This window comes from Narcine bancroftii, chromosome 2, assembly GCF_036971445.1.
Source record: "Narcine bancroftii isolate sNarBan1 chromosome 2, sNarBan1.hap1, whole genome shotgun sequence".
NCBI lineage: Eukaryota > Metazoa > Chordata > Chondrichthyes > Torpediniformes > Narcinidae > Narcine > Narcine bancroftii.
Window position 1 is genome coordinate 171,242,140 of NC_091470.1, and position 22,848 is coordinate 171,264,987.

At 40.7% G+C, this 22,848-nt stretch overlaps 1 protein-coding gene across 20 annotated transcripts in view; it reads right to left on the minus strand.

Moving 5' to 3' along the window:
* eif4g3b (eukaryotic translation initiation factor 4 gamma, 3b) overlaps nucleotides 1-22,848 on the minus strand; it is a 346,564-nt gene that overhangs the window by 148,864 nt on the left and 174,852 nt on the right. For 19 of the 20 annotated variants that reach the window (XM_069919086.1, XM_069919084.1, XM_069919085.1 and 16 more), the window contains 3 exons: nucleotides 13,668-13,776; nucleotides 9,322-9,375; nucleotides 3,403-3,500 (listed from right to left, as the gene is read on the minus strand). In XM_069919086.1, the coding sequence (XP_069775187.1) occupies nucleotides 3,403-3,500; nucleotides 9,322-9,375; nucleotides 13,668-13,776 (261 nt within the window). The remainder of the gene's footprint in view (nucleotides 1-3,402; nucleotides 3,501-9,321; nucleotides 9,376-13,667; nucleotides 13,777-22,848) is intronic. The other variant, XM_069919081.1, reaches the window with a different exon arrangement.

Sequence of the window (22,848 nt, forward strand, 5' to 3'; positions counted from 1 at the left end):
TTAGAACTGAAAAGATACAAATATCTGACTATTGCAGAACAGAGAAACTGGAGAGAGAAACTGCTCCACGTCATATTATTTTGAACTTATTTTGTGTGTTGTTACAAGTGCACTCATTAAGGCAAAAATAATGACGTGGCAGCAATGAAGACCACCTCTCCTCCAAATGATCAGGTGCTGTGTCTTACATTAGCCGATGTGAGGAGAGGGTTAGGCAAGATCAACCCACGGAAAGCTGCTGGACTGGATAACATTCCTAGCAGAATGCTCAGGGATTTGCGGCTCAGCTGGCAGATGTTCTCACCAACATCTTTAACATTTCCCTGAGAAGCTCCGTGGTCCCAACGTGCTTCAAAGTCGTCACCATTGTCCCTGTGCCGAAGAAGTCGTCAGTGTCCTGCCTCAATGACGACTGCCTTGTCGCACTCACATCTAACGTCATGAAATGCTTCAAGCAGTGTGTCATGGGGCATATCAAGCATCTGGTGCCCCTGCAACTGGACACCCTGCAGTTTGCATATAGGTCGAACTGCTCTATGGGTGATGCCATTGCCACTGCCCTTCATCTACCCCTCACCCACCTGTAAAATAAGGACGCGCATGTTCGGCATTCAACACAATCATATCCTAGTACCTGATAGGGAAGCTGAGCCTGCTGGGTCTAAACACCTCCCTCTGCAATGAATTCTTGACTTCCCATAGGGGAGACCTCAGACAGTCTGGATTGGAAACAGCACTTCCAAGTCCATCACACTGAGCATGGAGTGCGGTGGGGCAGGGCTGTTCACTCTGCTGACTCAGGACTGTACAGCAAAACCCAGCTCGAACCACATCAAGTTCGCTGATGACACGGCTGTGGTGGGCCTTATTAGTAAGAATGATGTCAGTGTATAGAGATGAAGTGGAGTCACTAACGGACTGGTGCAGAGCCAACAACCTGCATCTGAACGTTAATTAAACAGAAGAGGTGGTTGTCAACTTCAGGAGGGCCCGGGGGGGGGGGGGGGGGGGGGTTCACTTCCGCTGACCAGTGACGTCTCTACCATTAAAGTCGTCAAGAGTATCAAGTTCCTTGGTGTGCGCTTGGCAGATAATCTCACCTGGTCCCTTAACATCAACTCCATAGCCAAGAATCCCAGCAGCAGCTCTACTTCCTGCAAAGGCTAAGGAAAGTTCATTTCCCACCCTCCATCCTCACTGCATTCTACAGAGGATGCACTGAGAATATTTTGAGCAATTGTATCACTTCCTGGTTTGGAAGCTGTACCACCTCAGATTATAAGAGCCTGCAGAGGATAGGGAAGTCAGTGGAAAAGATCATTGGGGGCTCTTCTTACCATGATGGACATCTGCAATACACGATCCAGACGGAAAGCAATAAACATTGTGAAGGATTTCACACGCCCCTCATGTCAACTGGCATCTGGTAGGAGGTGCCGTAGTATTTGGGCTCTTGTGTCCAGAATTAGCAACAATTTCCTCCCTCCCCCCCAAGCCATGAGGCTCTGAATTCCCAGAACATATGTGGATAATGTACTGTGGACTTTAACTGTAAATGTGTTAATATTTTAACTTCTATTTTAAGTGTATCTATGTAAATCTGCACAGTGGTCCTGTAAAAATGCTATCTCGTCTTTACCATACAATGCTTGGTATAAAAGACAAATAAATGTGACTGGACTTCATTCACTGTGCATTGCATCTTGATGGTTGTAGGTTTGAGGATCAGCTCATGGTATGGAGGTGCCAACTCTCAGGACAAGAATGAACTCTAGAGAGTTGTTAACTTGGCCTGCGACCAGACTTCATTCCATCGAGGACACCTACATGAGGCGATGTCTTAAAAAAACAGCCTCTATCCTCGAAGATCCCCACAACCCAAGCCATGACCTCCTCACTCTACTACCGTCGGCGAAAAGGTACAGGAGCCTAAAGACGAGCTCTCAGCGGCACAAGGACAGTTTCTTCCCCGCTGCCATCACATCCCTGAATAATCAATAAACCAAAGACACGGCCTCACTTTTCGTGACCGGTTATTGTTATTATTTTATATAGAACTGTCATAAGATGGTTATAATATGAATGTTCACTCTACGATGCTGGCGCAAAACACTGAATTTCATGACTCGTTCAGGACAATAAATCCTGATTCTGAGCTTGGGAGCTTGTTGCAGAGTATTCTGCCTCTCTTATCATCCAATGCAGCAGAAATAATAAGAAAAAATACTGGAAACGTTCAGACCAGTTTTGATAACAACTCTTTGTCCTGAAACGTTAAATCTGTTTCTCTTTCCGTAGATGAGGCACTTTTGAGTGCTTCAGCAATTTTGTCTTCATTTCAGATTTAGAACAACTGAAGTTTTATTTTCTGCTGTGAGAGTTTGTAACCAGCTTTGGTTACACCTGAAGTCTTAAAGTTGTGTGTGCCAAAGATTGTGAACTACTGGGCTCTCTTGCTTTCTGCCATTACTGTGCCACAAATATATTGCTGAAGGCTGGAGACAGCAACTTCATTATCTAGAGGTGCAAACAGACCCAACTCTAGGATAGTCTATTGGCCGGCTTTATTTTAATGGGAAGATCGTTGTTGAATTAAAAACAGTTGGCTGACAATGTTGCTCTGCAGATAGTTTGCAGAGATGTTGTGAGGCTACAATAAACAGCTTCTGACATTCTTCGACTCACCACTGTAAAGTTTTACATTTTCCTCCTGTTGGGCTTACTGATACTGGTACCAAACTGGAACAAGTGCCATCTTTATTTTAAGGGCAAATATTCTTCCTTTTCCTTCATACCACTAAGATAATCATTGCTAAATAAAGAATGCAACAAGATCATCTATACAAACCACACTTTACTGCTACCTTGATGATAATGGAAGTCTCTTTCTGTTGTCTGTACCGAAACAGAGGTGGTGGGTCACTCATCAGGCAAGTTCATTCCGTTAAATGTCTGAACGGGCAGGAAACACCAACTAACTTTATCATGTAGATCGGCAGTATACCCCACCTCACCTCACACTTCAGCTGGATAAGATGCTCTTCACATAAGGGGCCATCACAAAACTGAGTGTTATCCTGAGGCAATTAAACTTCCTTTTACATTCCTAACTTATAAACAGAAACAGACTCAGTACCACAAGTGACTTCTGCAAACTATACAACACATTTCTTTGAACAAAATTAAACATGGGGACTGCTGGACAATTTGTTGATTTTAAATTGGCATATTCAGTCTGAATAATCCGCACATTACAACCCCCGGGCCCGTTCAACAGTATTTTGCAATCTCAATGGAAAAACCATTTTCCAAAAAGACCTGTCAAGAACGATATTACTTGTAGTTCTTAATTAAACCTCGACTTCACACACAAAGAAAAAAAAATCCCCACACATATCATACCGTTTTCTTTTCCCTCTTTGTTGGAGGTGGCGGTTGTTGTGTAGACACAATCAAAGATGCAGACGGTGAATACACAGGCTGGCTGTAATAGGACGGTGCTGGTAAAAAAAAAAGGCATATCAGAGTTTAATACACATGTTCTGCACACTTGGTGACAGGTCACTTTGTGGATTTTAAATTTCATGCACTTATCTGTAGCAAGTGATAAAATGTTGTATATTTTAGTTTGAGCCATTATGAACACTTAAATTCAAGAAACTATTCCCCCAGAAACACACAGTGCTCCGACATACAAACCATAGTTATTTGATTCTCTGTGATATTCCTTTCATTCTGTTATGACGGTACTGGTGTTTTGTGGATTATCATTGCTGTCTTTAAGTATTCAATCACAAACCTGAGGCTCAGCCAGTAATAATGAAGTGATGTTGTGCGGAGGACAAACAAAGATAGAATGATTTAAAAACTGAGAAGTTTCAGTATGCGATGTATACAAAAATATGCATGTTTGAACAGCATCTCTCAAATATAAGGTAAAACTATATAGTTGCATAATTCTTTGTAGCTTAAAAAATCTTCCCATTGATTCTATTGCCAATTTGTTTGACCATGAGATTTACAAGTTATGGTTTTGTATGATCTGCAGCTTGGGTGCCAATGAACTTGTTTAAAAAGTCAAATTATTACCATGACATTTGGTTTTAAAAAGTAAATGTGCAGAACATTGCCTTTATCTGTCGAATTTTTCTCTGCAAAAATGTGTTAAGGTGCCAGACATTTCAGAAGACTATGAATGCAAAAGATAAAATGAAAGATCACAAAACTTTATCTTTGGGACAACTGTAAATTAAGTAATGACTTCATTAATTTCCCACAGCTCTGGGTCTATTGGCTGATTAGTTTAAAATAGTGAGAAACATCTACAAATCTGTACAGGACACATCTGTTGAATCTGAATAGCTTTTTAGGAGAAGGATTTTGGGAAAATTTGGAAATCTATCTCAGTACATACAGGTACATCAGCTTTTACATACAGGTACATCAGCTTTTAATTCCCTTCTATTTTTCTCCAAGTTTTCAAAAATATTTTCAACACAATCACATTCCACAAATTTTTAAAAACCCTACACTTTAACAAAAACATTCAAAGATCACCAAAGGGAGAATCCTGCCCAATGGTGTACTAATGGGATTTAAATCCTCCTCAAATCAACTTCAAGTACAACTTCGATTCTCCAAAATGCTCATTTATCCAATTTTTTTTTAATTGAATAAATGAGGATATCCGAAATAAAACAGAAATCCTCATTTATCTGAAATTTTTTCAGAGCCGAACTGATCTCACAGGTTTAAAAAATATTTACCTGACATGAAATTAAAATGATGATTGTCTTTGTTTTAGGTAGGTCCCTCACTTCTTTCTTTCTATTTCTTCTTTACCTTCCTCTATCGAATTTTCTCCAACTCTCCCTCTCAAACAGTGTGCCACTGTCTCCCAGTCACATGCAGCCAGAAGAATCCCTTGTCCGGGCAGGAGTGGGACCTTGGGCTCAGTGGTGTTCCCTCCCCTCCCTTCTCCTATTCCTTCCCTCATCCTCCCTCCCTCGGCACACCAGAGCTACTTCCTGACGCCACTTCCGAACTGTCCCCTCAGTCCACTACTGCACACCAGACTCCCTGGTGTGCGTGTGCGGCAGCCCCAGGGGAGGATTTGGAGTCTGGCCTCAGGGTCAGGAGCTCCAGTGGCCAGGGAGACAGAAGCCCGCCGACTCGCCAGTGAATGTTCCAACGGCCCAGGAAGTCTCTCTGGAGATCAACAGCAGTGGTGGGTTAGCATTGGGGATCAGCGGTTGGGACATGTCGGGATCAGAGGTCGGGATGTGCCGGGGATTGGTGGCATCCAGCACTTTTTTAATGCTTAAAAGGCCTTCTCTTGTTTGCTGCTCTTTAAACATTGATACAAATGATTTGTTGTTGCTACTGGGCTGTTTTTAAAAAAAATGACTTGTTCTCCAAAAAAATCCATTAATCCGACATAGGACTGGCCCCAACCATTTTGGATAATCGGAGTTGCACTGCAGTTCTAATTTTTTAATATGCACTAATTTTTCTTTTTCCTCCACCTTTTCCTTGCCAACATACAAAACCAGGTTTAACCCAGGGAGTAAGTTAGCTTTTACTACTCATTTATCAGATTTTATTTTTTCAAATTATAAATGCAAAGCACCACCAATTTACAAGAGTGTGATACTAATAAGGACACATGTACATAAAATCAAAAGCTGTTGTTTGGCATTTTAACAGCAACTGCACAAAGGTGAATGGTTTCATCAGTGGCTGCCCACCATAATTCACTTGAAGGATTTTCTAAATCCTAGTACCAAGCCATAATCAGGTCATTTGTTATATGTCTGACCTCCAAACTGATGCACTGCAATGTATTCTCATAGTTATCAGCTCAAACCCTGCCGCTGCACCTAAAACGTAGCACTACAGCTTTGCACAATCCTTTTTATGCTAATTCAGCTCATTTACTCTTCCAGATTGAACTTTCATCTATGCTTTGTGTCGAGCACAAAATTACAATCAGTAAGAATAATTCTTATTGTTTTGAATTCACTGAGGAAATATTATTGATATTCAAAAATTACCTTTGCAAAAACAAAATTCTCAATTTTTGTCTCAAAGACTCCAAAACATGCTAAAGTACCTCAGGAAAACGGGATATTTCATTAGCGGAATTTGGCAAACTAGCCATCCTCAATTAAAACTGATGGTTCCTCTGGGCTTTTCATCTCAATATGAAAGGAGAAAAGGTGTGGTGAAGAGGCCATGAGTGGGAAATCCTACATTTATTCCACGAGCACATTCTTCGTGTAATAATAAAAATAGATACTTGAGTCAGGTACATCGGAGATGAGAGTGTATATAAAGATACAAATTTAGATGGAGGAGATGGGGAAATGAGATTCCATGAACAGATTTTTAAATTAGATAGCATTTTCTTCTCAGCAACAGCCATTTCACACTAGTGCCTTTCACATTTTCAACTGATCGCAGAAATTAATGGCCAATCAGCCTTTAATCTAGTGTGAAAGCAAAATCAGCTCAACACTGGCATCAGACGATATCGTCTCATGCCGGGGATTGACGGCCTCGACTCCTAGTACAATCCCGGGTGTCTGCAGACACCTGCGTAGCAATCAGGCAACTGTGAAATGGGCAATTACGTTATGGGACTAAAATTACCCAAGCTTTTGCATGAGTACAGGAATGTGAAGGAAAAGATTAAAATGAAGGAATAAACTTTACCATGGGAAAGTCGCAGTGGGTGAGAGAGGGGAAATAAATAGCAATAGCGGACAATTTTTAAAGACCGTAGGAAAAAGCAATAATGACCTGACTTCCCAGAATGCCAGCGACAGAGAAAGCCCCTCCATGAATGCTCCGTATATGCAGCAGGGCATACAGCCCTTTCAGGGAGGGCAGGTCCGCCAGCGCTTTTTCCCACGGTCTTTATAAATTGAGCGCAATAGTGCTACCAACTTTCCCACACTGTTTAAAAATTATCCACCATTGGTATTTATTGCTATTATTTCCCCCCACCCCCCTCTCTCTCTCTCACTGCGACTTTCCCACAGCAAAGTTTATTCCTTCATTTTAATCTTTTCTTCCTTCATGTTCCTGGACTCACGCAAAAACTTGGATCATTTCAATCCCACAATGCAATTACGAGTTTCACACTTACTTGTTTGCAACGCCGGTGTCTGTAGACACCCAGGATTGTATCAGGGGTCGAGGCCATCAATACCTGGCATGAGATGACGTCATATGATGCCGGCATTGAGCTGATTTTGTTTTCACACTTGGCACTTTAAAGGCCAATTGGCAGTTAATTCCTGGGATCACTTGCAAGTGTGAAAGGGGCTTTAGATGACTAATCACAATGCAATGAACATGAACTGTTCCGACTGACTGGATGTGGTTGTTTGGTGAGTCAAATTTGAACATCTCCTGGTTAGCATTCATGATCAGTTAGATTAACTGGAGCTTCTTGGTGACATCTGCCAGTTAACATTAACTTACTGTTCAAAGCCACAAAATACAAATATCATTCAGCTCTCAAACTACAATCCACCTGAACTATAAACCTGGTACAAATTTAGACAGTAGATGGAGATACCATGTTCCAGTCAACTTAAAACCACAGAAGACTGCAGCACGGAAACGGACCCTTCGGCCCATGTAATCTGTGCCAAATTATCATTCAATCTAGTCCCAATGACCTGCCCCATCAATGTAAGTTTTGTTTTAATGTCAAAAATCAAGTCCGCATTCAGCACTTCAAATGACAGCTTGTTCCACACTCACTGTGAGAAAGTTCCTCCTAATTTATCCAAATAACTAAATGGGAAAGGTCTGCTTTGACTGATCAAATTTCAAGGGCAACAGTTTCTTACTCACTGATTCACTTATTCCACCATGCAAACAGCCAAGAAAATTACATTGCCATGACAACTTCTCTCACACACCCATACTCTAATCCTGAAAGCATGTTCCAGACTGGCCTGCACAAATGGTATCTGGGTAGGAGGAAACCATGAGTTCATACACTATATCAGGAATTTGACCTTTGGTTCCAGTGCACGTTGAAGCTATCATGTTACAAATGAGGCTCTAAAGCACAGTCTCATGTAAAATTTGACTGTGCAATAATTAGCTTATAGAATGGTAATCAGAAAATGCAAGTTTAAATTCAAATGGCACCAGGTCAAATAATTTGAATTCTTTCAAAATACCTTGTGTGAAGCAAAGTTTGTATCAGTAATATTGATATGAAACTCAGATTGTATGAAAATCCAATTGGTTTACTCATTCCTTCAAAGAAGGAATACATTTTCCCTACGTCTAGCCTTAAATACTTGCTGTCGCATGCAAAAGTGATCAAATCCTAATTACTTTTAACAGTGGAAAAGCCACTGCAAAGATCAACAAGAATAAACTAGGTGAACAACCTCGGCTTAAAATTAGTCTCTATCGTTATACCCTGAAGTTTGTCACTGATAAGTATGAAATTGCAGTTGTAGTTAAAGGGAAAGCTGTTGATGTAGACAGAAAAAAAAAACAATTAAAATGAAGTAAATGAACATTGACAAAAACCTGAATCAGGGAAAACGGGGATGAAAGAAAGCATGGAGGTAGAAGTGACATCCATGTGAAATTCAGTCTTTTTAGTTGTAAATATGAAACATTTTGGATCCATCCATCCAGATATCTCATGTTCCTGCATTTCTTCCATTAATCTTGTAAACATCAAATCTTCATAAAGGTACTTAAGGTACTAAAATACTTCAAAGCTTGCACATATTGTAAATGTAAAATCTTGCAAAACACAACTTATGTATTTTATTGTTCTTTTTCATATAACAGTCAGCCTCAGAGAAAATGAACAAAAATTGATTGCAAAAGATGATCAAATGCATGCAAGGGCAATAAGTATTTTAAAAATTACAAAAGTGACGCATTAGGTTTGCTACATATCTCTGCTAATACAGTATAGTGATTTGGCTATTCTGTTACAAGTTGCATGGTGAAGATTTTTTTAATTCAGTGACATGCCCTAAGAACCTCATACACTGTAACTTAAACTCCACCTTTCTATCCGTCAGGAATGTGGCAACCTTGGGCCAGGACTTGGTTGGACTGCTTTCCAGAGTCCATCATCTCTCTCTTCCTGGAGGCAATATAAAGAATGTTGGCAGAAGAAATTGGTTACCTGCCTGTTCATTATAATTTGCAATTAGACAGGGAAAATACTGTATTTATTTGTTTTCTCTTGAGATTCTTCTTAAGAAATACATGCCTCTAAATATATATATATATAAATTGAAAAAAAAACTTTTTCTTTTCAAAACTCACCACACAGTGGCTGAACTCCTGATTGAGGCCACCCTCTGCGCCTTGTTTCTGAGGCTAGGCATGAAACAGAACATAAATTTGTTTAGCCTCGGGTCCCAATATTCCCTGTTGTTCACTGCTCAGCCAAGGCTAAGCAAAGAAAGATCACATTTCAGTGCCTGGCCTTGGAAATGTGGCAAGAATGGAGTGATGATTCTACCAACTATTGAATATTTTCAAAATAGCTTTATCCAATCTTTTTTTAAAAATATTTTCTAAAATGTAAACAAAGGCCAGAATTATCCTCATGCATTACCACATTTTTCACGTGGTAATGCATAACTCTGGGACGCAGCCTATAAACTGCATAGGATCCAGGGAATGGCTGGTTAAGAGAGACTGAGAAAATTTATTTCTCAGATTTTCTGAGGGAAGCAAACAATCAAAGATCCCATTTGATTTTAATATGGATGATATATAAAATACATTAAACATCAATGGTTGGGCTCGCCTCAAATGGGCAAGGAACACTCTTCTGGTTATTGCATTGCTTTGCAATAGACATACAAAAATGTACACAGGACTATGTAAAATTTGGCCACAGACATTAATATCATTCATATCCTTCAGATACATTTTGAACTTCTAGAAGATTTTTGATGGCGGACTTCATCATTAAACGTTCACTTGAAAAAAATAACTTTTTTCGGAAGTAGTTAGAATGGATGGATAAAAATTAGAACAGGGTATTATTTTTGTTTGCACCTCTGCCACTTGATAAACTTTACTGGTGGACAGCTCAGACCACTACTAAACACCAAAGTAAATTGGGACAAGCGCCATCTTCATAATATCCTACAAATTTGAATCATGTGCAAAAGTTGGAAGCAGACCAGCAGTTTTCACAAAAACCACTGGAAACACACCTAATAGCAATAAAGAAGTGTTTCTCTGGTCTTCATGAGTTGCTGCTGGGTCTTGACTTGTTCCTTAATTGGGAATAATATTCCTAATGTAGTAAAGACAGTGAAAAAAAAACTTCTAAATCTCCAGTAGAAATAGCAGGCAATAAGTAATTAAACTATTCTCAAATGAGCTAACAGCCTCACCAGTCTGGAGATTTCATTAACCAAAATAGTCTAACTAGTTGCACAAGACCATCTTGCCAGTTTACCTTTGTCTTAAATGAGCCTGCATAATTAATTACTTTGAGTGAAATAATCCTGAAAAAATGGAGGAAAAGGAAACTCTTCTCATCTATCAAGCTTTCCAACCTGAATTTCTCCACTATCTTACCTCAACATGCTTAGCAGAGGCCATTTCATTTTTTTCCTTCATCAAGAGGTGCATGAATATGAATGTGTTTCCTCCCCCCCCCCCTCTCTTTTTATTGTCCAAAAGCCTCTTTCATTGTGTGCGTGTGCAGGTCAATTGTAATTAAAAGATCAGGAAACAGCCTGACATCTCAATAGAAGAGGAATCAGGATCCCTTAATTTGCTATTATGGTTTCCATCTAAATACTCTGGGATATTACGGAATTATCTTTCAGTACCCTGTGTCTCCATGTGGAAAAATAAACCATAGCAGCCTTAAAACATTGTAACTGAACCTATTTTCATCATAAAAATGCATGAACTACCCACTTTATTTACTTCTGAAATACTGCTAATTATTTGAACAAAACTTGAATTATGATTTCCGCTGAGCAGTTCCAATCTTTCATCCATCATGAATCTTTCTAGTAGAGTATTTCAATTTCAAAATTACAGGACCATAAACAGGTATTTAGCCTCAATAGGTCATCACAATATCTTGGGATAATTAAACCACGATCAAATTGGAGATTGGGCTTCAAGGGAGAAGTGCCAGCTAAACGATCCAACAACAGTAATATTAGTCTGCAGAATTCATAATTGATCTTAATAAAATAAACAATTACTGTGATTTGAAAAACTGCAAATGCTTGAATGAAAACAACAACCTGTAACTTGGCAATGTTTAATCATGTAATGCAAGGAATCTTTGAAATAAAGGTTGCCAACAGTGGGCATATTTGTGGCATCACTGAAATGTGGCTTATGGTGTGGGGAAAAGGCTGCTCAAGACTTTTTGGCCACATGGATGAGAAAGAGGGTTTTTTTAAGGAAGAGTTTTTGCAATATTCACTCAAGGAAAGGTGACAGTCAACAGTAGGAAATGTTAGTTGATCTGAGGAATAAAATGTCGCAAACTCTTGGTCCCAAAATATATGGAAAAGCTACAGGCAAGTTCCAGAAAAATGCAAAAATATTAAATCAGTTATAAAAGTGAATTTAACCACACTTGGGATTTAAGGTCTTTTTGTAAAATCTTACCTAGCAAGACTAACATGAGAAGTGGGTACTGGACAACTTTTGGCAAATTGAAAGAATGGCATTGGAACAGCATTATGAAGGCAACAAGGACAATTTGTCATTCATAGAAAAGGACAGAGATGATCAGGAGTGAAAGGGCCAATATTACACGGTTGAATTATGATTTGGCAAAAGTGGAAGTGAAGCAGTCACTTGAAGAGTAAATCAGAGACAGAGCATAGGAAGTAATTGATGGAAGCAGTGAGAGCTCTTACCCAATATATCTCCAACAATAATGATACATGCACTTTGGTAAACTGGGAATTAGATGTAATTTGACAAATTTGCTCAATTTTTTGGCTTTCGTGGATATGGTTAAGCATCATAATTGTTTTGCATACATTTCTATGAACTGAAATTACTTGAGTTTTTAGTCATCCTTCATTACTTTTAAAATTGTTCACCTAATGTGCTGTTGGCTAACCATTACAGATTCAATTAATTCTTGAAAGTATCAATCAACAACAAATCACACGTCAAAAGCAGCAGAGACTTGTTAGTAACTTTGCCTTCTCATAATCCACAATATATTTTTAGATTTTGGAAAAATCAGAATTTTTCAGCAAAACAAGTTGATCATTACACTGACTGATCCATAACAAGCAAACCAGTTGAGCTTAGAACCTTTATAGATAATGAATAGATTATTTTATACGGCTGCAGAATAAAAATCTTGCATTCAAATCACACATCTTTACATCAGTACTTTTGCCATCTGATTCATTATGGCAACACCACAGATGAAAATAAATTGCACCTGCGCTCCAGTTCTCAAACTTGTTTGAATTGCAAGAATAATCCAATAGGTGTACACCACCAGTAAAATGTTTTCCATTAGCATTTGAACCAATGTACTACTTGGGCAATGGTTTTACTCCTCACTTTAGGAATAACTGATGCCAGACATGCAAGCGCAAGTACTTCACCAGAGTGATACAACTCAAAATATTTTCCAGGGTTATCTCGATGAGCAAATTACATTTTAAAAAATCATAATGACAATTTGTGGGCTAATAACAAAAGAAAAATGATCAATAAGCACTGTTTTTCCTGGACAGGTAATGTACAAGTGAAGTTGTGTGGCTGACTTTGAAGAGGGTGTTGTACGGGAAAGAATTGTGAGGGCCGTACCTAGTAAAGAGGGATGTGGATTGTGCTAATGTAGTATCAGGGAAGTGAAGTTAGGCCCAAGAGTAGAGCCGTGGAATACAGCAGTGACAACACCCAAGTTTCAGGAAACCAAGCTTGTTATAATGTGCACCTACTGATGTTAATAGGAAATTATACTTATTGTTTAAGTAAGTTACAATCATAATATGCACCACTGTTATCAACAGAAATTAAGTTAAACTGTTCTTTAATCAACCTTTTTCTTGCCAGTCACTAGATCTTCACAACTCCTAATCTGTAATCAAAACATTAAAACTAAGTTTATCAAGTTTCCATTGAGTGTATAAGATCTGTTCCAAAATCAAGGCTCAAGAGATCAGTTTTGACAGTTTTCCTGATGCACATCACTTTTAATAAACCGCATGTTTTTTCGAACATTAACTCTGTGTGGTATTTCTATTTTGCTCCTACAGAGGACATGAATATAGGAAGAAGCCCTTTATCTCAGTATAACATAGAATGGCAGCAATCAACAAGCTTCAAAAGCACTGTCCATTCGTATTCAAATAATGATCCAATTTCGGAAATTAATAGGGCAAGTGAGCACATCCATTTTGAGATTAAAATTTCTTAAACAAGTTTTTTTTTGCTTTAATGTTCACAAAACATTATAAATGAATGCCTTTTGAGACATTTTTATCATTCAGTGTAATTGAAACAATTGAGATGAACTCAAAAGCCAATACATATTTACAAAGAATTAATTTCATGAGTTTAGAATAAGCACTGAGCATTCACTGTGGTCTATTTTTTTTAAAGAAAAAAAACACAAGCCTCAATTTTGTTAGTGACTTAATACTTACCATATGTAGTAAAATCACCAGGACCTGGCCCAGAATAAAATGGACCAGGAGGTGGCTGAACAGGATACTGCTGGGGTGGTCCCATGTATGGAGTTGCGCTGGGACGGAACTGTTATGAAGGAAAAGAGACAGCATTAATTTATGTATTTCACTCCTTACTGACATTAAAGCATGGTAGCTCCAGAAAAAAAATATTTAAAATTGATTTCTAGAAGGCAATACCACAGTGAAGTGACATTTAATAACTTTTGGTCTGCAGTTTGGTGCTTGATTCAAAAAGAAACATAGATGCTGGGAAAACTCCAATGCCTCAATCAAACATTTAAAAGTTGTAGGAAATGAGGCAGAGAGAATGTATGAGATCAGGTGGAGCCTGAGTGTGAATGACACAACTGGTGGAGCCACTGACTAAAAGAGGTTGTGTGGCAGGGCACATATTTGTAGCAGTGAACCGGCTCCGCTTGTTATGCATAGTCAGTGGAGCAGCCATGGCAAAGATGGCATCGCAGGTCCTTCTCTTCCGATATAGACTGGAAGTACGCGTACACGAGTTCTGTAACGTAAGTGGCGGGCTCCAGAGGGCCTTAAAGGCTGCAGCGTGAAACACGAAGTAAACTAATTGTGCTTAATGAGCTCACAGCCTGCTGTCTCAGTTCTTCTCGCTACGCTTGTGCACACACTACTACACTGTTGACCCCGACGCGTCTCCACATTCTGAAGACTCGGCACAATGGAATCTACAGCTGTAGGTGCCGTTGCGTTAAAGGTGCCCACATTCTGGATGAACAGGCCCCACACTTGTTTCAGCCAAGTGGAGACCCAGTTCCAGATCGAACAGATTACCTTGGATTCCACGTCATCAGCTCGCTGGACCAAGAGGCCGCTGCACGAGTCACCGCCAGAGGAAGGTAAATAAATGGCTCTAAAGACCCTCCTCATAAACACTTATGGCCTTTCAAGACGAGAAAGGTCCGCCAGGCTCCTCTACCTGGAAGGACAATGGGACAGAACTCATGGACGAGATACTCACCCTGGCAGAGGAACACAAGCCCTGCCTCATATTGGAGCATATGTTCCTCGAGCAAATGCCCAAAGACGTTAACCTGCTGCTGGCCGACGCGGACTTCAGCAAGCCACGTGAGGTCGCGACATGGGCAGACGCCCTTTACTGCTCCAAGCGTGAGCCTGCAGGGAAAGTCAACCACATTACAAAGATGCCACCCAAGCCAGCACCCAGGACCAGCCCAACACATGAGCTAGAACTGCCCTGCCCACGAACAGAGAAGTGGGCTCAATGGTGGGGCGTATGAGCTCGCGGGTGCCACCAACCATGCTTGTTTCAGAGAAATGACAGGGCCAGCCACCGTCAGTGGCCATGGCAGCTGGCCAGCTGAACAGCCTACTCCACGTCTGGGACAGGATCTCGGGCCGCAGATTCCTTGTGGACATGGGTGTGGAGATAATTGTCAACCCCCCCCCCCCCCACGTCGCTCCAGACACGCACAAGAGCCTTGTGGCCCCACCCTTTGCTCACCCAACAACACTACCATTAGAACTTTTGGCAAGAGGCACATCCCTGTGTGTTTCAGCGAGACCACTTTCAATTGGTTGTTTATACTGGCATCCGTGGACAAGCTACTTCTGGGAGCAGATTTGTTGTGGGTACACTACCTACTGGTAGACGTCCAGGGCAGTCAATTGGTCCATGCAGAGGCCTTCCAGACTGTACCCCTCAGCACCTCGAATGAGCCAGCTACCCGGCTTGCCTCTGTGGAGACTTTGCGCAGCCAATACAACCACAACCGCCTCCTTGCCAGCTATCCCTCCATTCTGCGTCCCCAGTTCACTGGCGCGATGCCAAAGCATGGCGTCCAGCACCACATCACTACAGGCCTGCCCGTACATTTCCAACCCGGTGCCTGGCACCTGACAACCTCAACCTGCCAAGGAAGAAACACATGGAGAAACTTGGTATTGTCTGCATGGGCCTCCTCCCTCCACTTGTTGCCCAAGTCCAACGACAGCTGGAGATGCTGTGGAGACTACAGGTGCTTCAACGATGCTCAACTGTGACTCGATCCCTCACATACAGGATTTAGCAGCAAACTTCCACGGCGCACGCATCTTCTCCAAGGTCAACTTAATCTGGGTTTACCACTAGATCCCCGATCACCTAGAAGATGTCCAGAAGACTGCTATCATCAGCTCCTTTGGGCTTTTTGAGTTGATCTGTATGCCATTCAGCCTAAAGAATGCAGCCTAGATCTTCCAGCACCTCATGGACGTGGTTGGCAGAGTTACAGTTCCTCTTCATCTATCTGGATGATATCCTGGTAGCGAGCAAGACACATGAGGAGCACATCTCCCACCTCAGCCAGCTTTTCAACCAGCTAGCCAAATACAGCCTCACCATCAACCTGGTGAAATGCCAGTTTAGCCTCGATAAAATCGACTTCTTGGGCCACAGGATCAAGGATGGCGCCACTTCTTTACCTGACAAGGTGAAGGCTATCCAACAGTTCGCCAGACCAACGGCCCTGAAAGGACTGCAAGAATTCGTAGGCATGGTAAACTTTTACAACAGGTTCATCCCTTTTATATATTTAGGGATTAAGATTACTAAAAAACATAAAGATTTGTTTAGGACTAATTTTTTCCCTCTATTGGACCTGATCGGTAGTTTACTTACCAATTGGTCACCATTATTCCTATCTATGATAGGCCGAATTAATGCTATTAAGATGATGATCTTACCTAAATTTTTATATATATTCCAAGCTATACCTATTTTTGTTCCTAAATCTTTTTTTGATAAGGTCGATTCTAAATTGTCTTCATATATCTGGCAAAACAAGAATCCTAGATTGGGAAAAAAATATTTACAGAAATCTAAACTGGAGGGAGGATTGGCATTACCCAACTTTAGAATTTATTATTGGGCAATTAATATTAGTTACTTAAGGTATTGGTTGAATTATTCAGAATTATCTCTAAATCCCCATTGGGTAAATTTAGAAATTAAACTGGTACAAAATTTCTCAATTAGTTCTATTTTGGGAGCTGCTCTCCCTTTTACTCTTACTAAACTATATAAACTAATTGATAATCCAATGGTTAAACATACGCTACGTATATGGTTTCAATTCCGGACATTTTTTGGCCTAAGTCATTTTATCTTGGAAACTCCTATTGTACTAAATTTCTTTTTTCATCCCTCTCTAATTGATCAAGCTTATTTACTCTGGAAAGTTAAAGGTATAACATGCTTTTCGGATTTATTCTTGGATAACTCTTTCATGCCATTTGAACAATTATCCATGAAATATGATTTACCTAGATCTCATTTCTTTCGATATTTGCAGATTAGGAGTTTCTTAGTTTTGACTTTACCCTCTTTTCCCAATCGGGAGACTACGACTGTTTTAGGGGATATACTATATTCAAAATTCCCTCCAAAAGGTGTGATATCTAAATTATATAATATAATTACAAAAATAAATTCTGGGACTTTTGGAAAGTTTAAAAATGATTGGGAAAGAGAACTCAACCTTCATATTTCCAATGAAAATTGGAATAAAATTCTGCGACTGGTAAACTCCTCTTCTCTATGTGCAAAACATTCACTGATACAGTTTAAAGTTGTTTATAGAGCTCATATGTCTAAAGATAAACTCCATCGTTTTAATTTTCATATCGATCCTATATGTGATAAATGTCAATTGGAAATAGCTTCCCTTACACATATGTTTTGGTCCTGTCCCTCTTTACAGAATTATTGGAAGGAAATTTTTTCCATTATATCTACCGTTTTGAATATTGATTTACAACCACATCCCATTACTGCAATTTTTGGATTACCTATGATAGATTTGACTTATTTATCTCTTCCTGCGGATCGTATGATTGCTTTTCTTACACTAATGGCTAGAAGATCTATACTACTGAATTGGAAAGAGGTTAATCCTCCCACTGTTTTCCAATGGTTTACCCAAACTATACTATGTTTAAATTTAGAGAAAATTAGAAACTCTGTCTATGAATTCCCTTCTAAGTTTGAGTTAACCTGGCGACCATTTATTCAATATTTTCATTTGTGGTGAGTTGATCTGGCTCTGTTTTCTTTTTATGATTATTTATGATAATTGGGCTGTTAGATGAGATCGGAGTGATTGGCGTGATTTAGCTATATCGGTAGGTATTTTTTTTTAAGTTTTTAATTCAGATTTGTTTTTTCTTCCTTTTTGGGGTTTTTTTCTCTCTCTTTTTTTTATATATTTTTATTAATTATATCATTTTTTTTAGAGATAGTTCATACTCTAAACTGATCTAAAAAAATTTTTTTATGATATATTTTTATTCTGCAATATTATTGTTTAATATCTCTGTATTAATTCGTTATTTACTATGTATTTTTCATATCTCTTTGAACTGTATGTGTTTATAAATTATAATAATAATAAAAAGATTGGAAAAGAAAGGTTCATCCCGCAGCTGCAAGCATCATGTGTCCACTCTTCATGTTAACGTTGGACTCCAAGAAAGACCTCAACTGGACTAACGAGGTGCAGGACTCATTCCAAAGAGGCCGAAGCTGCCGTCACAATGTTTGTCCACCCACTCATGGACGTGGTCACAGCCTTCACTGTTGACACATCCAACACAGTGGTGGGTGGTGTCTTGGAACAGTTTGTGGACAACACTTGGAGGCCCATTGCCTTTTTCAGCTGCCACCTATGAGTGCCTGAACTGAAGAATAGCGTGTTCAATAGAGAGCTGCTAGCCCCCTACCTCACTGTTTGTCATTTTCACTACTTCTCGGAGAGGCAGCCTTTCATGGTCTACACTCATCACAAGGCGCTGACGTTTGCTTTCTTCAAGTCCTCCAACCCATGGACTGCCCACCAGCAGTAGCACTTATCCTATGAATTGGAATTCACCACCTCCATCTGCCACCTCTCCAGTAAAGAGAAGGTAGTTGCTGATGCACTCTCCAGGCCAGCTGTTCATGCCCTGTTGTATGGCATCAGCTACCACAAACTGGCACGAGCCCAGCAAGATGAGGCCAAGACCCACAGCTTCAGGATGGTGATCACAACTCTGCAGCTTCAGTACATCCCACTGGACACTAATGACGCAACCTTGCACTGCAATGTCTCCAACGGCCAACCCTGACCGATAGTCCCTGCCCAATGGAGACTCTGCACAGCTTTTCCCATCCCTCCATCCGAATGATGGTAAGGACGATATCCTTCCGGTTCATCTGGCACGGGCTGTGAATGGGCAAAACCTGCACGCATTGCCAAATTGAGTAGGTCCAGTGGTACACCAAGCCTCATCTCCAACAGTTTGATGCATCAAATCACAGGTTCCAGCATGTCCACCTCAACATAGTGGCCCCCTTACCAGTCTCCAGAGGGTCGTGCTACCTGCTCACAATGGCGGACAGATTTACCAGGTAGTCAGAGGCCGTCCAAATGCCGAACACCACCACTGACACTTGTGTCCGGCCTTCCTCTCTGCCTGGGTTTCCCAATTTGGAATCCCAGCACACATACCAACCGACGAGGGGGCCCAGTTCACTTCTGCTCTTTAGAACAAACTCTCCAAACTCCTGGGCACCCAGCTACACCACAACACGGCCAACCATCCCCAGTCCAACGTATTAGTTGAGCGCTTTCACCATCACCTTAAGTCGGCACTGATGGCAAGGCTAAAGGGACCAAACTGGGTGAACTGCCATGGGTCCTCCTTGGAATCCGCACAGCACCAAAGGATGACCTGCAAGCCTCCTCAGCTGAGTTGGTCTACAGAGCCAAATTTCTGCCTTCATCACCAGGGCAGGTCAGCGGCACCGCCATCGTACTGGAAAAACTGAAAAACAAACTGCATTCATCGCACCACTACTGTCATCACAACACTGCCCCACCCCCCTCAGCTCACCCCATTGACCTAGAAACCTGCGAGTATACGTGTTTGTGCACAGGAGTGGACACAGGCCACCTCTCTGGTATCCCTACAAGGGTCCCTACAAAGTACTTCACAAGAATGTCTCCACTTTCACTCTTGATAGTGGGGCAAAGACTGGACCGCCTCAAACCAGCACATGTGGACTTGTGACAGCCGGAGGCAGTCCCACCACCAACACGCAGGGGTCAGACACCCATGCTGAGCAGTGAGACCACCAGTGCCAGTTCTTTGTGGGCGGGGGGGGGGGGTTGTGTGGCAGTGCACATATTTGTAGCGGTGAACTGGCTCCTCTCGTTATGCATGGTCAGCGGAGAAGCCGCTGCAAAGATGGCGTCACGGGCCCTTCTGGTACACGTACGCACTTACATGACTTGAGTTCCGGGAGATAAACGGCGGGTTCCAGAAGGCCTTAAAGGCTGCAGCATGAAGCTCTATGTAAACTAGATGTGCTTAACGAACTCACAGCCTGCTGTCTCAGTTCTTCTCACTGCACTCGTGTGCACACTAATACAGTTTAAAGGAGATGCAAATTGAAAGAAAACAATTGACAAAAAAATACAATGCTGGAATGGTGAGGCACAAACATGAAATTGCTGAAACTCTGAATTAAAAGAAAGGGCAGTATCATGCCTGGTTCAAAGAAGAAATACAATTCCTCAAACTTACACTGGGTATTTTTAGAACGGTGACAGTGAAAGGATAGAGAAGTAAAGCGGCAAGCAACAAGAATGGAGAGCAGGAGTGTGGGGAGTGCAGAGGCGCAGGGGGGTTGGAGGAGGACAGAGGCTGTGGCACGGGAGCAGTGGGTGCAGGACACGGTGGGGTAGAAGGAGGACGCAAGACTTGACAAGAAATATATGGACATAAAATTATTTGTTGCTGAAGTACCGAGAACTAGATGCCACAATCTCAAAATAAGGACTCGGCCATTTTGATTTTTTTTTAAATTCTCTGCTTTAGAGAGGCGGAGGCTGAATTACTGAACATAATTAGGAGAGAATTCCATATATTTGTATGTATTCAAGCAAATTAAGAGATATATAGTAAGGGAAGTGGCATTAAGGTTAAAAAAAATCTGATTTTGACCTTGTTTCATGATAGGGCAAGCACGAGTGCCCAAATCCTGCTGGAAGCCACAATAATGAAAAATGAAGATTTCTCAGAAGCATTGGTGTTGAGTTTCGTCATCTAAATAGAAATGAAGTAACTACACTATGGAGTAGAAAAGTTGCAGGAAGCAATGCGGAAAGGGATGTAATCAAGATCACTGCAGAAGTCTGTGAAATGTAATGGATATTAGTTGTTACCCTATCCACTGGGATGGAGAGATAAAATACAAGTCCATCAAGGGAACAAGTAATGACATTTGTTAGTTTAGGAGAGCTTAAAAACATGCTACACTACACCAATGATGGAAGTGGGTGTTCAATATACAAGTTCAGCAAGGTGGTGGAAGACTTGTCAGGGGCACTGTTCAAGGGAGAAAATAAAGGATGGTTCCATGTAGCATGAGTGTATAGAGGGACTAGTTTCAACAAGGAGACAAGAAAATGAAAGAATGGAAGACGGGACCAAAGGCGTCACAGATAAGCAAGCTAAGATTAGGAAAAAACAAGTTCCGCAAAAAACTGAAACAATGGCCTTCCACAATCGTCCTGCTTGTGGATAGTGGTGAGCAGGTGGAAGTGGGCTAAGCTCAATTGGGAATTGAGGCTGGAGGCTGTGCAGAGATCTCCAAAGGAATCATCGCCATAAATACTTTGAAGGTCTTTAGAATATTTCCCTTTCATCTCAGATTTCCAGCAACTGTATGCAACTTTCCACTCTAGGAGTCTTAAACTTTCTGCTCTCATTCAGCTCTTCTTGACAGAGCAGCTGCAATGAACATTCTTCCCCACCCTCTCTTAGCCAGAAACATCACCAATTTCATTTGGTCTCCCACACTCATCTTCCTCTGCAACATTAAACACCTGATTTTTTTTAACCTTCAAGTTCTGATGAAAATGTATTGACATAAAGGTTTAGCTCAATTTTTCCTTCCAAAGAAGCTGCCTAAACTGTTCAGTATTTTCAAGTTTTTTTTTTGGTCTTCTCTAATATCCATCTCTATCTACCTGCAGATGCTTTGAGCACTCAAGACCAAGTCTTCTCAACCAAAGATGGTGCAACAAAAAAGACAGATGAATGTTTCAAATTGCTGCCAAAAAAAAATCAGAATTAGCTGGTAATATGATGCCAATTGCCATTTCTTAAAGATTTCACCGGTGACTTACTTCAAAGTTGACCATCATTACACTGAAGGGTGGAGTGTGGAAATAAGACCACTAAAAAGCAGATTTAACCTCACCTGATTGAATTCAATAAAAATGAAAATTCTGGAACATATTTTTTTAATCAAATGCTACTTGTCAAAATTAAAAACTGGTCAATAAATCATATGGGCCGAATGTTCATTAGTTTTTTTTTCAGAATACATAAAACCGACCTGCTCAATAAAATTAAATGCATCTTATACAATTGAACTGAAGGTTTAAATAGGTTACTTCTCTTATACATATTGGGCAAACAAAAAGATAATAATTGCAAGCAGCTCAAAGCACTGTGTGTTGATTTTCTTGAATGATATTAATTCATTACAAGATGGCTCAATGTTTTTAATTCTGATGGATAGGGACACACTCAGCAGAAACAAAACAAAATATGCCTATTCTTTCAAGATTTCTGGTAATGACATTATGATTGGAATGACAACCCTTGTGCATATAGTAACTATTCAAATTTTGTTAATAAGTTTCAACTAGTAACATTTCAGTTTGAACACGGTTCAGTCCTTCCTACCTAGATTTCAACTCATAAAGTTCAGCTCATACATATGCTTTTTTTTCACTGCCTTAGCCCCTTTCACATTTGCCAGAAATCCCAGGAATCGAACATCAATCGGCCTTTAAATTGGCAGGTGTGAAAGCAAAACCTGCTCAATGCTGGCATCAGATGACGTCATCCCTCGCCAGGGACTGCTGGCCTCAACCCCTAGTACAATTCCCGGCATCTGTAGACCTGCGTTGAGATCAGGCAAATGTGAAATGGGCAATTGCATTGCAGACACTCCCTATTAAAGGTAGAACACACCAAACGCTTGGGATAAATCCTTGCAAGTGTGAAAGCGTCGTGTCCCATTTAGGAGTGGTCTAGTGTGAAAGGCCAAACCCCCCCC